Source organism: Podarcis tiliguerta, assembly GCF_965153285.1.
Source record: "Podarcis tiliguerta genome assembly, chromosome: 10".
NCBI lineage: Eukaryota > Metazoa > Chordata > Lepidosauria > Squamata > Lacertidae > Podarcis > Podarcis tiliguerta.
This window is the reverse complement of record NC_139543.1, coordinates 4,199,370-4,217,987: the sequence shown is the minus strand read 5'-3', so window position 1 is coordinate 4,217,987 and position 18,618 is coordinate 4,199,370. Positions and strand designations below refer to the sequence as shown.

General features: G+C 41.7%; 1 protein-coding gene across 4 annotated transcripts in view; it reads right to left on the bottom strand.

Moving 5' to 3' along the window:
• Positions 1-1,197: 1,197 nt before the first annotated feature.
• Positions 1,198-18,618, bottom strand: part of HGF (hepatocyte growth factor) — a 52,474-nt gene continuing 35,053 nt past the window's right edge. For 3 of the 4 annotated variants that reach the window (XM_083399678.1, XM_083399680.1, XM_083399681.1), the window contains exons 9-18: positions 13,769-13,896; positions 12,153-12,255; positions 11,071-11,210; positions 10,259-10,297; positions 9,446-9,542; positions 7,868-7,945; positions 5,240-5,383; positions 3,736-3,842; positions 2,145-2,290; positions 1,198-1,477 (exon numbers count right to left, since the gene is read on the bottom strand). In XM_083399678.1, the coding sequence (XP_083255804.1) occupies positions 1,310-1,477; positions 2,145-2,290; positions 3,736-3,842; positions 5,240-5,383; positions 7,868-7,945; positions 9,446-9,542; positions 10,259-10,297; positions 11,071-11,210; positions 12,153-12,255; positions 13,769-13,896 (1,150 nt within the window). In that variant the 3' untranslated portion in view covers positions 1,198-1,309. The remainder of the gene's footprint in view (positions 1,478-2,144; positions 2,291-3,735; positions 3,843-5,239; positions 5,384-7,867; positions 7,946-9,445; positions 9,543-10,258; positions 10,298-11,070; positions 11,211-12,152; positions 12,256-13,768; positions 13,897-18,618) is intronic. The other variant, XM_083399679.1, reaches the window with a different exon arrangement.

Sequence of the window (18,618 nt, the reverse complement as noted above, 5' to 3'; positions counted from 1 at the left end):
ATTACGGTTGTGGGAGAGGAACCTTTGAGAGATATTGTTCAGAAGGTTACACAACCTTCAGGTTTTTTCCTGCTGCTAATAACAGAGTCATACACTGCAATGGAGAAGCAGTGTCTAACCTTTAAAGACATGAGGCAGAGGCGAAACATGTAGTTTCATCTCAATAAGCCATTATGGTGCAGAGTGAGACCACTGGAAGCAAGGTGTGCCCCCAAATAACATGGCTGGTGTATTAGAAGCTTGTACTGGGCAGACCTACTAGGATTTGTGCCTCCCTCTTTCCTTTGAATAAAAAACTCCCCACCTCAGCACACCAGAGCACAAGTTGCTTTTTGAAAGACCTCTAGGATCCAAAGAGGATCCTAGATACTCTATGTATCTAGGATCCAAAGAGGATCCTAGAAATACTATGTATTTCTACATAGTATGGTAGATATTACTCAAGGAGCACATCAGGAGCTCCACTAGGCACAAACAATTAGTTGCTCACATCTTTGGATCCCTGCCCACCCACTGAGAGAAAATACACTGCTTTTTGCTTGTTGGAACCCATTCATTGACTCCTCTAGATTATTGCAAATATGTATAGAAAACCTAACTAGTTCAAAAATACAATAGTAATAATGGCTTATAAATTGTTATCAAACATCTTCTAGGCATCCCTATTAATTTAGGGTTTTTCTTTTCTTTTTTAAGAGTGTAAAACTGAGAACATACAGTGAAATCCCATAAACAGTTTGTGCAAGTGATTCCCTCCAAAATCAGATATTGTAGCTTGTGGAACTAAACTGGGTTATAAATCCAAGCAACTGTTTACAAAGGGGATTGAAATATAATTCCATTTTGCTTTTAGTAGGAGAAAGAATCAATTCTGGCTGATGCATGCATTTATCATTGTCCTAAAGAAGTATTAAGAGGCTTACATAAGTATGGAAAAATATTGTAAATTTCAAATTATCTTCATGTCTCATCAACCAGCTGACGTAACCAGCAGCATATAAGAAATTGGGCATTCTAATTCCACAGAACCCATCTTCATCCAGCACTCACATTTTGAAATTCTGCTTTCCCATTCAAGTATTATCAGGAAATAGGTCACCATACTTGCTTAAACTACAGTTCATATAACTCACCGACAAACTCAACATGACAGAAATATCCATAAATATCAGCAAAACTTGACTATCAAGCAGTACGTGATGGTTGCTGTTTGTTTAAAGAATCAAAGAACTTTCAATTACACTTTGATTTCATTCCTTCCCAAAATGTTCCAACAACTGGAATTTGCTTTCTTGGCTGGAATGTTCAGCTATGATTTGAACGTCATTAAGATTTTATGTATCCATCGGGTGTAGTAGGCCACCCTGACAAAAATCCCAGGTCGCCTGAGATTTGCACATCCACGCCCAGGAATGATCACTCCCATTACTATTTTACTTCTGTTTTGCTCGCAGACCAATGGACCGCCATAATCCCGCTAGAAAGACAGGAAAGAAAAAAGAACAAAATAAATAGAAGGATACCTACAGAGCAAAAAGTAAAAACTATCTCGTATATGCCTTACAAGATCTTGATGTGTGTCGTCAGGTGACTGACCATCCTAGTCCATTCAACAGGATATAAGAAAAATGCCTCATTGCAATTTAAACTTGCTCCACTGAAATCAAAGGCAAAGCTTTCACTAATTTCATTGGTGCTAGAACATTATGTACCTATGTAACTAATTCTATCAAAATATAGGCTAAGCGATTCTTATTAGGGTTCAGCATCAAAACAGGCTCTGATTGGGTGTGGACCCAAGTACTCTAGTAAGAAGAACTTCAGCAATTGCTTGCCTCCAATTTCAGTTTTTTAATATTACAACTCTAGGGAAGAAGATGTAAGATGCTATTCTACAGATTTCTAACATTTTTTTACATTGAGCCCATGTTGTGTAGAGGTTCAAGAGTGTGATTAGGACTAGAGAGATCAAGGTTCAAATCCCTTCTCAGCTGTGAAGCCCAGTAGGTAACATCCAGCTCGTTATCATCTCTCAACCTGACCAATATCAGAGTATGGTTTTGAAGATAAAATGGGTAGAAAGAGATTCCTGGAAATCCATGAAGGCGGGTAGGATATAAGTAAATAAGCCAACAGAATTGTACCTCACAAGTTCCACTGCCAATGCTCTCAGCCTTAGCACACATTTCTGACTCTTTCACAACTATATTTGTTCCAGAATCTTGACTGCAGCGCTCATTTCCCATGATGATCATATTTGCTTCTCGAAGTCTCCCATCAAAGGGTGCATCTGAAACCCAAAAGCATAAATGAGAATGTGCTGTTGTTTGCTCTCTCTTCAACAATGATCATGTTTTTCTAACAAAAAACAAGTTCCCAAATATGGATGCTATAGTGGTTCAAATAAAGAAGCATAACACAGAGTTTGACTTTGCTAAAAAAATAAAAATAATTAAAGCACATTTTGAGAGAGATGTTACCATGAGGCATAAATCAGACTAAGTCTATATAAAGTTGTAATTCTAAAACCATTTCTTCAAAAGCAATTCCACTGAAGCCATTTGACTAGGTCCCAGAACAATATGCTTACCGTATATACTCAAGTATAAGCTGACCCGAATATAAGCTGAGGCACCTAATTTTAGCACAAAAAACTGGGGAAACTTGTTGATTCGAGTATAAGCTGGTTCACCACACCACAAACCGGGTTATGGCGGTGGCGGCGGAGAAAGAACCAACAGCGGCAAAGGCGGAGGAGGAGGAAGGAGCAGCCCGAAAGGACCCTCACTCGAGTATCAGCTGAGGGGGGGCTTTTTCAGCATAAAAAATGTGCTGAAAAAGTCAGCTTATACTCAAGTATATATGGTAATTAAAAGCTAAGCAGAAAATAAAATCAAGGTAACTGATCTGCTTCCTGATGACACCTGATTAATGCCAGGAGCACAGCAAAACTGATTTTTCCATACCACACACACAACTAAATCACAACCTGCCATACTTTCCCCCTACTGGTGGGTTAGTTAATCAAAAATTTCAAGTGTTAGTATGAGGCAGGTGGTGTAGCGGAAGCCACATCAAACAAGGCGTGCTGCGCATGTGCCACGGATGACGTCTCCCTCTCTCCAGCACTGAATGTCATGCTGGAAGTCCAGGTCTGGTGGAGGAACTCTAGATGAGCCATTGGCCTGATCTAGTAGGCTATTCTTACGTAGAGGCCAGACAACAGTTTGGGAGGAAATATATGGGATAAAGAAGACAACCATTTGGTCATCTCTGTGTTGTTGCTGCTGCTTTGCATAATCACATATACGTTAGGGGTGACTGGAATCCCCAGGGAAATTTTGGTAGCCTTCTGGAAAACTCCTTTTGCTTCCCTCAAAACCCCTTCAATTCTCCACACACCCACACCCCGTGGGAACCTTCAGATTGGCCTCATCATTTCTCTTTTAGCAGCAGTGACTCTGTCCTAATCAGTGTTAATTTTTTAAAAAGCAGGACCAGTGCTTTTTTTCTAAAAAATAATGTTTAGGGGTCCTCTCATTTTCCTACTCATATTGAAATACTGCTCCTCAGTGGGGCCATACTTAGATTCACAAAATGTTTCGGGGTATGTGTACCCCCAGAAAAAAACCACTGAGTAGGATCCTCCTATAATACATGAACCCACACAAACTGTGAGCCCAGGTGGCTATCAGCATCCCAATGCATGTGCTACTTCAGACTAAAAGCTCTTACTTCCTGTATGTCCCCATCCATAAACAGTGCAAGTAGTGCCTTCCGGAATGGTACACCCAGAAATGGGCAACCTGATGATAGCCACAGCATCACTGCTTACTGCTGGCCTGGGAAGAGATTATATAAAGACAGATGTATACTTATTCTTAAAACAGAGTTCATGTTCACAACAATTTCAATAGCCAGATCAAGTGAACAGACATGTACTTGCAACTTTTCAAAAAGTTTAAAGTTCAGCAAAAGGACTTAAGATATATTCTAGAATTTGTTTTTTGAAGCCCACAGACTGAAAGTTCTGCGGCAAATTTCTTTACATGAAGACCCTCCAATTGCCCCTTTTTTCCAGGGACAGTTCCAGATTTACAGGAGCCACCCTGGTTTCTGATTTGATCCTGGAATGTTCCACTTTTCCTTAGGACACCCCTATTTACATCAGAGAAATGTTAGAGGGGATAGCAGGACATCCCTATTTGCATTGGAACCATAGGAGCCAACTCCTAGGGGCTGAGGGGTCTTCAGACTTCCCACCAATAAAATATTTGAGGGGACAGGGCCCCCGATGTTCATGGGCATTGCCATTCAAATGGTATTTGTGTGTGTGTGCCATGTCATGTGATTGATTACATGGGGCGGGGCTTACCTCCCCCCACCTCAATATTTTATTCAAGTTGCCACCGTTGATTGGAGCAAAGAGACAAGACAACAGAGCCTTAGGTTGCTGGGGAAGGAACCTGGGAAGGAGCCTTAGAGAACAGTGGGAAGGTGGGGACTTTCAGTCCTTGCAGATGCCTCATTAGTCAGAGTTATTGTGATCACTAAGCCTGTGCTGTTTTGGTTTCTTTGAACAAATATTTAACTTCATGGACACCTGTGTTTTTGATTGCTGACCTTGTCCTGACTCCAGCCCCTGACAGCACCGCCAGGTAGGATGCCCATGAGGAAATGCGGCCATTGTGGCGGAGGGGGAGGGGAGGTTCCCCATCCCTGCTACTGTCCATCAGCTGGCATAACTTGAGTAGAACTCATGAACTGGGATTCTTTTCAGGAAAATATACATTTTTCTACCTGCTTATTGTCCAGGGATTTCTTTTGGAGATCAGTCTAGTAGAACTGCCTTCTGGAATTATTGTTTTGAGGACATTTTCACAAGTGCGTGGAGGAGAACATGTGATGTGCAATGTGCAATTATTGTGTAATCACCTCAACAGTGAATCAATGAGACAGAAGTTACGATAAATGCACATTTCAGTAGGACCCAGTTAGCAGACAGTTAAGATCAAGTGTTGGTGATGACAGTAGCTGACTAAATCTTTCAGAACAAATATCATATTTGAAAAACTCTTTAAAAATAATTGGGAAAATCCACAGGTAGTCATTGCAAGCAAGTTCTCTGGTCACTTTACTTGGGAATTATATTATATACAGTAGCAAAGTCTCTTGCCATCTAAGAAGTGCACAACCGTCAACACAAACCTGCAAAGAAAGAAGCATGATTACTACTGACCTGGAAAGTTTCAGCAATACCAGTTCTGATCCTTTGGGACCATATACCAGCTGGGAGATATTCAGAACTTGCTTATGCTTCTCTTCGTGTGCTCTTTCAACATTATGAATTCCAAGCCATGCTTGATAGTCTTTGAGATTATACCTAAGGAAGGAAAAATCAATGGCACTTTGTATGTGGTTCTCTGTCCAAATCAATGAACACTTGGAGTGGGCTAGTGGCTATATGCTCTCTGGATCAGTTTACCATTGTGGTTCAAAGGTGAACATGCAGTGCGGTGATGCATGGAGCAAAAATCATGGCTGCTTCACTCTTCCTGTGCCCCTACTACACTGCCAGGAGCAAAGTCACAGTATGGTTCAGCACTGTATCTGAATCCAATCTCATGGTTTGTTTCCTCCAAACAAGCCACGGACAGTAAGCCAAAAACAAACCTGTAGCTTTTGCTTTGTTCCAGAAGATAAATACCACAAACCAAACAATGGTTTATCTCCCAAGCAGTGTGGCAGCAGTAGGAATGGCGGAGGAGGGTAGCAGCAGCCGTGGTTTTCATCCCATGCACCAGAATGCTGCGTGTGCATCTTTAAACTATAGCCAAGCTTCACTAGAGTGACTGGGGAAACCCAGCCAGATGGGTGGGGTATAAATAATAACTTATTATTATTACTATTATTATTATCACTATGGTTTAAAGTGTTGTGCAAATCAGACCACTGATTTGCATGCCCAGGGCTAAATATGAATACAATATGAAAACACTTTGTCATTTTGAAAGACCACGGTGTGCTGTTGAGCCTCTTCGATAGTGGTCCAATACTGGTCCAATTAATTTAGTCTTCTAGTCCTTAGTCCTTCCTACTTGCTATCGGGGTTGTTGTTTCTTGTGTGTGCTTTTTTTACACCATTGGCCAATCTGTTTTGATGCCAAAATGCAAGTGTGCCAGCTGCCGTGTCAGCTGCCTGACCCAAAGTTTCCCAGATCCTCTGTATAATTACAGGGAAAATGCAGGTTCTAGGTACCTCCTCTCTTTCTGGAGAAGAAGTTGACAGGCAATGCCACTCTCTGAACAGAAGAAGGTAGGCAGGTGGGGCCTGGCTAAGGACAGATTGAGGTTGGTGGGGAAGCAGGGGAGAACGAAGGCTAACCAACACCCAGGGTGGGGCAAACCACCGGCTGCGCATGCGTGGCGTTGCTATATAGGGTGCGTGTGTGGTGTCGCTACATACAGCATATGCGTGTGACACCGTGCGTGCATTGTGCATAGCAGTTTGCCACCGGCGCCGCCCAAGCTCCATACGGACAGTGGCGGGATCCTCCTCTCACAGCTGCATCGGCGGCAGAGAGATCCTCCGCTTGTGGCCGTAGTGGCGACAGAGGGATCCCGCCATTGTCTGTAGAGCACTTGGGCGGTGCCAGCGGCAAACCGCTATGTACAGCACATGTGCAGCAGCTCTACGTACAGTGCATGCATGCGATACCGCACATGTGTTGTATGTAGTGGTTTGCTGCCGGCGCCACTGGAATGCTGTATGAACGGTGGCAGGATCCTCTGCTTGTGGCTGCAACCGCGAACGGAGGATCCTCCACATGCGGCTGCGGCAGCGTGATGGTTGCTTGCGCCACCGCCGCACCCAGGGGCGGCAGGGCAAGCACCCACGGAGTGCCTTCTTGTCACCCCCCCCCCCAGACATGGCACCGGGCATGCACTGCCCCCCACCCCCCTTGCGACGCCACTGTAGGGAAGAGCCCCATTCACTCTGATAGACCAACCTAGGCTGAACATTGCCCATTTCAAATAAAAACACTTCTCATTTCTGTTGGTTGAAATGGAATTTGTATTATTACACAAAGGAAATGGCAAATATTTAAAACCAATGAAGTTTAAAACTGCAAGAGATTTTTGAACGAGTTCATCTGGATCTTTAGCTGAGATTTCTGCATTGCAGGGGGTTGGACGAATCTGGGATTCTATGAACCATTTGTTTGTCGGTCCATCAACACTAATCATGTTAATACATGATTTTTTATATATATATTATAAAATTCTGCTGCTTTACTTAAAATCTGTTAACAATGTGACAAAAAATGTCTAACGTGGTATTCTGAATGTATAAATTCTGAACACATATTCAAATGCAGTAGACCACTGAAACTGTGACTGATGCAATCTGGTAGGGAATAGATTTGGGATAATAAGAACCAGCAGAAAACTGTAAACTAATTCTTTTTGTGGAGGATGGGGCTTGTTTATTTCTTATTTTCACATACCCTAATCTACATTTCCTGGTTTCGATTACAGCTTAACGTAAGTACAACACATTTCAAAGAGCAATTGCCAAAGTAGTTTATGGCTACAAGGTCAAATTCTTGGAAAGCTCCAAGTTGCATCTGGATTCTTGACTAAACAGAATAGAAGTTTTGGGTATTCTCCGCCTCACCACCTAGGTGAATCAATTGTGTGGTAATATTAATTATATGAAAAGGATAATTGTTGCAGAATGCAACTTTATAAAGGCTATAGTTATACAAAGAGGGCTAGGTTGCAACAGAGAGATTCCTACCACTAGCTCTTAAAGAATAAAATTATTTTTCTACACTATCTGTGTAGTAATAAAAAGTTACTTTACCGAGAAGGAAAACACTGTTTTGCTGTCAGGACCCAGTCTTCCTTTATTAATGAACCTCCGCAGAAATGCCTGCCTCTGCTGGAGGAAAAGGTTGAAATAGTTACTTGTAGTCATAAGCAGCTGCATACAATTCAAACCAATATTGTTCTTATTATAACTAACATAAGCAGAACCTCTGGATCCGGCCCCTGGCCCATCTAATCCAGCGTCCTCACAGTGGCCAGCCAGATGCCTGTGGAAGCAGACCAGGAGCAGAGGAGCCTTCTCCCCAGCCCTCCTCCAAGCTAGCTGCCTAACAATGTGATGCTGACTTCCAGAAAATTGTTCCCCCTCCACACCCAGGTCAATGTATTGATAGCGACCGTACTCTTTTGCCATTGTACCATAGCATGAAAACAAGATTCCTCTTCCCCCAGCAAGTATAGCTTTGTTTTAGTTTCTGTGCATTGCTTTAAAAAGAAAGATAAGCTTGAGGCCCAAGAGTCTTCTGCTCTTGGGGTTCTATCCAGTAGTGGCTTTAAATGCACAGAGGCACCTCCCTTTGTGCAAGACAGGACACCTCTTTTTTGCTTATCTCTTCTACCCAATTTGTCCCCACCCACCCACCCACCCAATGCCTCTAAGAAGCTTCTCCTAAAGGTTGGTGAGCCATTTGGAAGAGTATGAGATATGGCCCAGAGGAGAGAGTGAAAATGGGATAAATATCAATAACTCAGCATCCAAAATAGACCCACAAAGGGAATCAATCAACAACAAGAAAAAGAAATGCTTCTGTTATCAGAAAGCTCTGCAGCTGGTTTCAACTTTGCATTCTGACCCCCATGAAGGTCTACAATATACAAGGCTGAAATGCCCTGGGCTTGTTTCTGAATAAAATACCATATAGCATATTGCGATTTTTCTCCTTTCCTTTGGGTGAAAATAGGATGCCTCACCTGATACCAACATAAATGATTTTGCTAACACAAAACCACCATGGGCTGCAATCCTAGCCCCATTTATCTAAGAAGGAAGCCCCACCGAATTCAGTAAGACTTACTTCTGTGTGGACCTGCTAAGGAGTGTGCTGTTAGTCAGGGTAATGGAGGTCATTTAGTTAACCACAAAGGCCAAAGGACTGAGTGAGCAAGAACTGGGATGTGGCCTGCCCGAGTTTGAGACCTGCTCTCAGAACCAATGGAGTATATAAGTGTGAGACTTATGCTGTCTTGTGGAAGCAATGTAGGGAACTTGTTACTCAATGTGCAGTTAGAAATTCAGCGTTTCTCCCCTAAGATGGAGAATCAGAGACAATAGGTCTGTCCGAATGTTCAGAACCACATGACGGTTATTGCATTAACATTCGTTCAGGGTTTCAGTTCACAGGGACAGTTTATGCGTATTCAACAGGTCGCTCCACTACATGGACAGCCATGGGGAGAGAAGGGCATGGGGGGGGGGAATATGTGTGGCCCCACTCTCCTCTATCACACAATTATTGTTATGTTATTGTTATGTTCTTCTGAATGACCAAATAAGGTCTTGGGAGGAAGGGAAGGTTGGATCCCACACAGTGAAGGACAGCACATACAGTCTTACCTGTCCTTCAAACTAACCATCCATCCTTTGTCAGGTTGAGTTGGGATTCCATTAACAACTCTCAGGTGTTTTGTTGAGGCACAAGGGATAACAGCAGCTGAAAGAATGTTCTTAGGTTACATTATATTCCACTTTAGACCTAAGACTTTGAACAGCTTATGCAACTGCACTTTCCCATTAAAACAAAACAACTGACAAGGATCTTTTCTCTAGATAGTCTATAAGCCGCCCTAAAATTGTTAGTGTTCTTTACCATCACAAATAGCAGTGGGAAATTGTGATGTGGTTCTTGCTGTGAATAAGAGCAGGAGGACAAACCAGGACCCAAGGACCACTTGCAGCACATATTCAGGAACTTTAATAGTCTTTGACAGTATTATTAATCATGGTTTAGTGCTTAAATGGGCAAGCTGCAGAAAGCTCAAGGAAAGCAGCAAGTTCGTGCAGTGCCTCTCTTTCGACATGCTCACGAGGAGTGCAGTGGCACTTTGGTACTCAAAGGGCTTGGCTTCCGAATGCTGCAAACCCGGAAGTGAGTGTTGCAGTTTGTGAACATTTTTTGGAAGCCGAACGCCTGACATGGCTTCCGATTGAGTGCAGGAAGCTCCTGCAGCCAATTGGAAGCTGTGCCTTGGTTTTCGAACCATTTCGGGAATCGAACGGACTTCCGGAAGAGATTAAGTTGGGCTGTTTAGTGTTATGAGTATGACCAATGTATGAAGTGGGCTTAAGATACACCCAGGAAGTGTGAGAAAGGATGGCTAATATACCATAACAGAATTTATTTATTGGATTTATATAAGCGCTACTTACGGTCTAAACTGCCCATTGTAGGAACAGCATCATCTTCACCTACACAGACAATGCAGTATAATCAAACCATGATTATTCTTGTTAAATAAACTTATTTACAACTACAATGTATGTATGAAAACTGTAAACATGGCGAGTATGTTCTGCTTAACTTGTGGCACAGGTTCAATAATGTCGCCCACTATGAATATTTTCCCAAGAAGAATGTTTCCCAAGAAGAATAAGAACCCTAAACATTTATTTGATTTATAATCTGAAACAGCATCTCTCTTTAGGGGATGCAATAGCCTTTCAAACAGATCTATACTAGGACTTAGCCAAAATATCCCTCCCTACTTTTCCACGATGTTTATAGGCAGTTAATTTTAGTGGCTTTTCAGGGTTGATTTGGAGAAAGAACCTCAATCTAGTTACCATTCCTCCCCAACCCCAACCCCCCACACCAGAATGATGCTATATCTAAGGCATGCTGAAGGGGGAAATGGTGGCTTCCATAATTTGTAGAATGTCGCTTGACAATATTCTCGGAAAATGTTCTGTTGGCTTCAGTTTATGCACACAATTTTAGCCAAACAAGGGCTTGCTTTCATTCCATTTTGCCAATTTTGAAGCTTATCTAGATAAATTAGTACTAGCTCCACATTGGTCAACTTTTCCCACCCCATTCTCACCAATATCAGTGTCAGAAGCCTTTTTTTTAATTATCAAATTTATCAGCTAGAGTACAGAACTATATATGCTCCCTCCTGACTTTTCCCCACCTCCATCAATTCTGTAGCATCATCGGCCTATCATTTAGTCTGAGCACTTACATCTAGATATAGGGCAGTAGTCCCAGGGGATCTGAGGATCACTTGTATAGCACCAAGGACCATGAACATCATCATCTGGATTACGACAATAATTTTTCTTCAACTTGCTAATATCTGGCTCTTTATATATTGGTAGATGCCTATAAAGAAAATATATGCCAGCAATGTACTTTAATAAGCTTGTATGAACACAAGTCGATTTTCTGATTATTAATGGACATTTTTGCCAAGCAATTTGTGCTCTGACGGCATTCACATTTCAGGCTTATGGGGTTTAGAAATAGTATAGGAAATTTCCCCTAAGGCATGGTGGGGGAAATTAACCAGAAAAGCTCATTTGATAAGCAGAAGGCTTCATGAGAAAGAGCAGAGCATTGTGGGAAACTGATGAGTACTAAAACATAGCTCTGTTTCCTGTTCATGTGAGGGAATGATAGAACATACAGCTTGCAGGAAACCCTGAAATCCAAGTAAAATAATGGGAAAATCAAGTCTAATCTTTCCCCCCCTGGACCTTCAAAACAACAGTTGAAGATTCTCCTGAAAATGTCTTATCTTTCCCAACACCACAATTTATTATGAAATTGCAAGCTGTGCACTGAACTTGGAATCTAATTTTATTGCAATTGCCTTTTGACAAAAAAATATTGGACCCAAAATGAATTGACACTGGTCTGTCAACTCTTGAAAAAGCACCAGAAGAAGACTTCTCACAGTGCAATACCACCACATCAGTAGATCATATAAAAGCCGCTGAAAATAATTTGGGCTTGTGATAGACTTCACTAGATTAAGTAGTCACTTTTCTTCTGAAACTATAAGAAAAACCCCTTGAATAGTGGAAGCAAAAGAGTGAGAGGGAGTCTATATAAAATGAGAAGTGTTTATCCCAGTTCTACTCTCCAAAAAGGGGTATAAGTGCATCTATAGGCATACCATTTTGAGAAGAAATAAAAGAATTAAGTTGAAGGCACTGTAAAAAAATGTTTAGTAAAAAAATGGAAGCCACTTGAACAATATGTTGCAACTTTCTCTACTGACTGAGACGGAAAATATTTTTTTCCTTTTAATTTTGTACATACCTTTGTAAGTCTTGAATGTTTTTATCCCACATAGAGCAAGTTAAGCCAAAGCGGGTCTGGGCCATATTTCCCATATAATTCGTCCCATTCCCTCGATAGCAGTCTACATAAAGAACAGTCATTTAAAAGAAGCTACTAAAATACCAGTGTTACCGGTTTTTCTAAATATCCTGTTAATTAAATATAATCCAGTTTTTAAATTCAGCATACTGTTTAGAAGGTAATACATACAAAAGCAGGGCCAGTAAACACCGTCATAAGAGAAAGCTAATGTACATGAAGACAAGAGCTCTTTGAATCTTTTAAATAATTATGTTTAAAGATATAAATAAGTAACTCAAAAGTAAATAAGTAACTTGCTTTCAATATCTATTGCAGATGTACTGGGAATTTTTTCAGTTCAAATGGTAATTTGTTGACTGTGAACTTGACAAGGTCGCCCAATGCATTAACATATGTAAAAGCTGCCAATGTATCTTTAGTTCTGCAGTTTAAATCCAGATGTTTTCAGGAGGTTATAAAATGGAACTTTAAGCTAGTCAAGGAAAAGGTCCTGGATTCTGGCAAGCATAGATAAATGCTGTAGTTACTCATCCCCATACAAGGCAAAGGACAAGCTCACAGCTGATCTCAAGTAAAAATATTCCCATCTTTGAAACGTACATTTTGGTTTATTTTAATTCTGGAAAAATTTCACAACTTTGCATATGCTGTGAATAAGTTTCACATCTGCAACACTTTTGACATTGTCACTTCAAATAGTTTTGCACCATTCTGCTACACTATAGTTGTGAAGCAGAATCACAGGACGTGTAATTTTAAAAAGACAAGTGTGAGGTGCTGATTTAGTAGACTGGGCCTTTCAGACTGACCTTGAAGCCACCTGAGAAAACTGCAGAATGCAGATCACTGGAGAGATTGCTTGAAGAATGGAAAAAAGGACACTCACAAACCTCAAAAGTAAGGTAAGTACAACACAAACCCACCATCCCAAGTACAAACCCTCCACAAGCATTTCACTCAAATTTCCTGTCTCTTTCGTTATTCTCAAATGTAATTTCTTTCTCATTAACTGATGCAGAATGGTTGAGAAAATCATGGGAGTCCACTCCCCCTCTTTTCGGTGGGTGGCGTTGCAGGACGGCAGACGCTTCACTGGGGGCCCAATGAGGGAATCCTGGCATCAGAGCCCTTTCCTGATTGGTGAATGGAGATGCAGGCCTGGATGCGGATGTTGGGCCAAGGGCAGAGCCAACAGATGGGGAAGGCGTCCCTCGGGTCCGTTCCTTGCCCACACTTGGGGTTCTACCTGCTTTCTTCCCTCAATAGGGTGTAATTTTCAGCAGAGCACCAGATTGCATTAGAGACATTTGCAAACCAAATATCCAGGTAGAGAGACAGAAATTTTTACTTTTAGTTTGTGGTGGCCTCCCTTAAAAAATATTTAATTTGTCCACAGAATGTTGAATCTGCTACTATGACTATTATGCCGTAAATGACTTAACAAAAAAGAATTCTCATGATATTCCCAGCAGCATCCAGAACAAGGGTTACTCTGAGGACAATAGTATGGTTTCTTCCACAATACTTTAGAATATTCTTATCTTCCTAGTTACCTTGCTCACTTGGTGCATCACATTTTGGTATTTGAAAGCAAAAGCCAGTGCGGGTTTTTGGGTCGGTAGTAAAACACCACGGTGCCTCAGCTCCATCTGGATTGCGGCAGTAGTTTTCTCTTAAGTCCCTATAAAAAAAATAAACATGTTAACATATGTCAGGCACAATGCTGCTGTTTTGCATTGCTTTTTTCTAATGCAACTTAGCAATAATAAAAGCTGTTTGACATCTGCGTGTCACTACGTTTCTAAAGCAGAAAGATTTGCACAAAAAACAACACAAAGTGTGCACACACTTGAGTAAAATTTGGCAACAGAAAGCAGGAGACAACAGGTACATTTATATTCAATGAATAATGGCTATAGTATTTCACATAAAGTGCAAGGGTATCTATGCACTCCATCTTTCAGCCACCGTTGCTCCAAATGTATTTTGCCTGTTACAAACTCTTTCATGTGAACTGGGATCAGAGTCATCTGAAACCTATTATAAATTCTGCTTTCAGGCTTATGCCAACAATAACCCCTCCCCTCTCAGAGTGAGTGTGGATCTATCTGGTTATAGGGGTAGGGCCCCTTTGGTTTTATCACTGATTTAATTAGGAAACTGAAACCCAAGAGTATGAGAAATGTGATTAGAAATCCTATACAGGTGTTACCTTTTGAATTGGCGTCTAACCATTAGGGACTCTCTTTAAAACAAAGTATCGGTTTGTATTAAAACTGTCAACCTCTTGAAATGTAAGTGTTACTCTCCATTCTCCTGAAAACTTCACTCAAGATCAATTGAGTCTTCAATTTCATAAGGCTTTTTTTGGCCATCTGGAATAATGATTGATAACTGTTGGTAGAATAAATGTGTGCCCAGTCTTATTACATGAGAAGTCTTCATCAGACAGCCTAACAGAAGAAAGAACTATGACTATCTCTGACATAATATTTCATTCACTGCATTTTTTAAGAAATTGTAAGGAAACAGGGAATCTTCAAAAATGCAGAATTTGTGTTGGCTGGGAGGTCAGCCATGAGAGCCACAATGTTCAAGTTGAATGGAATGTATGCTCTGTGTGTTTGACTTTTCCATTGCTTAAACCTTGGGTGGGGAACCTATGGCCCTCCCCTGGACACCAACAAGCCCCAGCCAGCTTGGCCACTGGTCAGAGGTGATGGGAGTTGTAGTTCATCCTCATCTGGATGCCCAAAAGATCCCTATTCTTCGTTTACACAGACACACATCTTCAACAGTTCTGTCTTTTTTGGGGGGGAAATGTGCGTTGGAAAATGTAACACCAACAGGGAAACTAAAACTAACCAGGGTAGCACTGTAGAGCTTTCCCAGTACTCCAGTATTCTTTAAAAAACAAAACAAAAATAAAGGGAGTTTTCCTAGGAAATAGGCCCAATGACAAATGTTGACTAATATTTCTAAAGTGCTTAATCAAAACCCCCAAGGGAGTCAATTGAGTGTTTTGTCTGAGACATGTTAGAGGACCAGATCCCCCATTTCCTTCTTAGTTGGGTTAAAGAGGTTCTCAAGAAAGGCTTTGTAGAGGATATTCCATATTAGTGCAGCTTTAAGTGAAATTTATGAAATTTGGCTCACTATTCTGGAAAAAGAGATACATTCAGCTCCGTGCATGCTTTTCTTTAAAGTATGTTACACATATTTGGCTGAACACTTGAAATCACATACTCTGGCTCTGACCGATTGATTGTAGCAGAACAATTTTCAGGGTGAAAATCCTGAGGACTGCTATAAAACTTTTACATCCTTATTCTATAGTTTTAAGGCTTTAATTCTGTGGTCTGAGCATAGATGTCTAATTCTCAACTCTAACATCCAGGCACCACCAGCCCAAAGCCTGGCTTTTCAGAAGTCCCGCTGCTTTCATTTGGACTTGCTGCCAATTAAGTATATGCAGCCAAAGGCATGTACTTCACCCTTCTACAAGTTAAATGGGATTAAATTCCAGAGGCTCACAGAGCCAAATGGACCCACCCGTCATATTTCTAATGTCTACAGTAATTGTGACAGCTGCTCTATTAATAGCCTTGTTGATCTACATTTATTTTGATTGTAAAGTCTTCAATGATCTGCCCAGGAAACAGCACCAAGGCAACAATAATTACCAAGGGGTCATGTTGCATTTAGGGGAAGGACCACAAGTCAGTGGTGCAGCAGGGGTGTTGTAAGCAAAAGGTGCCAGTTTCAATCCTAGGGCTGGGAGAGACCCCGACCTGAATCTTGGAAGAGCCATTGCCAGCCAGCAGAGACAATACTGAGCTGGCCGGAGTTGTCTTGTTCAGCATAAGGCAGCTTCCTATTCAGGTTCTTATGTGCCATTTTAAAAAGCATTCCCATATTCCTCTTTTTCACCGGTGAATAGATCAGATTTCTAGCAACAGTTTACTGAGGCTGTGACTGCAAAACTGTTGCCTTATGCCTGCCATCATGACATAGCCAGGCAAGTGTGGGATTCTCTCCCATGTTTTTGTTCTACTGATGGGCAAGTGGGTAAAACAATGGGTTATGTATGAGGAGAGAAAGCTTGTCCCCTTCGAAAAAGTTTTCCACGTGAATGGTTTGTGGCTAATGAAGAAGAAGAAGACGACCATGAGAAAAGCTTCATGTCCCACCTCCAACCTACAGCAGTTAAGAGACTCCTTGGCTGCCCAGCACCAAGCATATCTTCCAGCAACCATTGTGCACAATATAGCCATTTTTACAGCATGACCCTAAGCATGTCTACTCAGAAGTAAGTCCCACTGAGCACAATGAGACTTACTTCTAGGAAAGTGTATAGAGGAATGGCACCTGGATTGCTTTACAGTGCCACTGGAACACTCACCTAGGCAATTGTCAAATTAATTTGAGCAAAGGAATATAGAAAGGAGAAGTGAAAAATGCATTTATTGGAGTCGCTCTACAAATATTATAAAATCAATCCTCATAACATTGCCAAAAGACTCTTCTGCGCATATGACAATAATTAATGAAATACAAAAAAAAAAAAAGATCAAGTCTACACACCGTACATAATGCACATTTTCCTACCGTCAGCTATATAGTAACATAAAAAACTTATTTGACAAAAGTGAAATATGACAGTAGGAACTTGGTTACATTTGCAAAAATTATAATAGGATTTCTTTGGATTCTTCCTTGCTGGTCCACCTTTAGCTCTGCAGTGCAAGGAAAGAACAGTGTGTCATCACATGTCCAACCGAGACCTTCTTCCTCGTCCCCCCAAGGCAGCAAGCACTGATAGAAAATACACAAAGCAATGGCATATACCCATATTGCTGGCTGTTGCAGTGGAACTGGGGGAGTCCTCCCAAGAGCTCCCTGGCTAAGATCACACAGGAGCCAGAGTTCTATGAGCTATCACAATTCTCCCATATGTAAGCACACTTTCACCACCGTGCCACAAAAAATTCATTGGCACATGAAGTCAACATTAGAAGAGCCAATTGCCCCTCTAGCCCAGCTTCCTGTTCCCACAATGGCCAACCAGATGCCTCTAGGAAACCCGCAATCAGGACCTGAGCAGAAGAGCATTCTCTCCCCTCTGAGGCTTCCGGCAACTAGTATTCAGAAGTATTATTGCCTCTGACTGTGGAGGCAGAGCATAGCCGGTGCTTATTGCATACACGAGAATCAAACAAGCTGTAGCAACCGTGGCATCTCAGCCTAGTACCAAAGCAGCATGGAATGAAAATGGTAGAGCCACAATGACTTGCTTCCAGTCAAACAGCACCAGTTGCATCGCAGCTGATACTCTAAGTTGCAACTGAGTGCAGGCAGCATTCCTCACTCCCAACCATCACACTTGATGAATGACATGGGACTTTTATTTGCAACAATGCTTCCAAGGAGATGAAATTTCTAGTAAAAAAGGAAGGAAAGAATAAAAGACAGTTGGTCACAGTGTGGGGTCTTTCTGGGACAAATCCATTTCAACTGATTCCAGCTAGACAAGCTGCAAAATTATTACTTCAAACTGTTTTTCTATCCCAGTGCACAGCTAGATGGCGGCACCTATCAAATTCTGATGAATACTGTATTCCGAAAGATATTGAAATATGACCCTTACACAGCTCCCATTCATATAACATTAACCAACAATCCTGGATTATTAGAGCACTATTAGCCTAATAAGGATGGTTCTCCAGCACCTATATATGCTTCATTGCACTAGTGTTGCTAGTGCCAATAAGTTCTTTCTCAGCTGGAAAATGGAAGCTGAGCTGCAAAAGTAGGTTTCTGAATGGGGCATGAACATGGTGCTCCAAGGGAGAAGCCATGTGGGTGTTGCACAGCACTGAGACCGTGCCATTCACATCACAGGATCAGCAAATGTCTCAGAAGTGTGCAGGTGGCACAAAGGAGGGATGCTTCATTCTGCATGCATCCTAGAAAAGAAACAGCAGCAAGGGTAAGCAAAATAACTTTTTGCTGAGTGCTCTTGGTCACAGTTCCCCAAACATTCAGAGTCACTATGTAAAAAGAGCTGCTTCAACAAGAAATATGTGTTTTTAATATTGATAGTACTAGAAGCAGGACCAGCCCAAGACATTTTGGCACCTGAGGTGCTCCCCTGCCCACCAGGGAAGGAGGAGGGAGGGAATAGCTCCATCAGGAAGAGGTGGAGAAAGATTGGCAGCAAGATCTGCTGCCCCACTGGATCCTGCCATCCGAGGTGGTTGCCTCACCTGGCCTCATTTGTGGGCCATCATCTTTCCATACTAGAAAGGCCTCCCAAACTCTTTTCCTCAGATTCCCTTACAGTCTGGAACCACCACTGAGTCAGCCTTCCAATTCTAGCAGAAAAGCGCACTTGGGAGCAAAA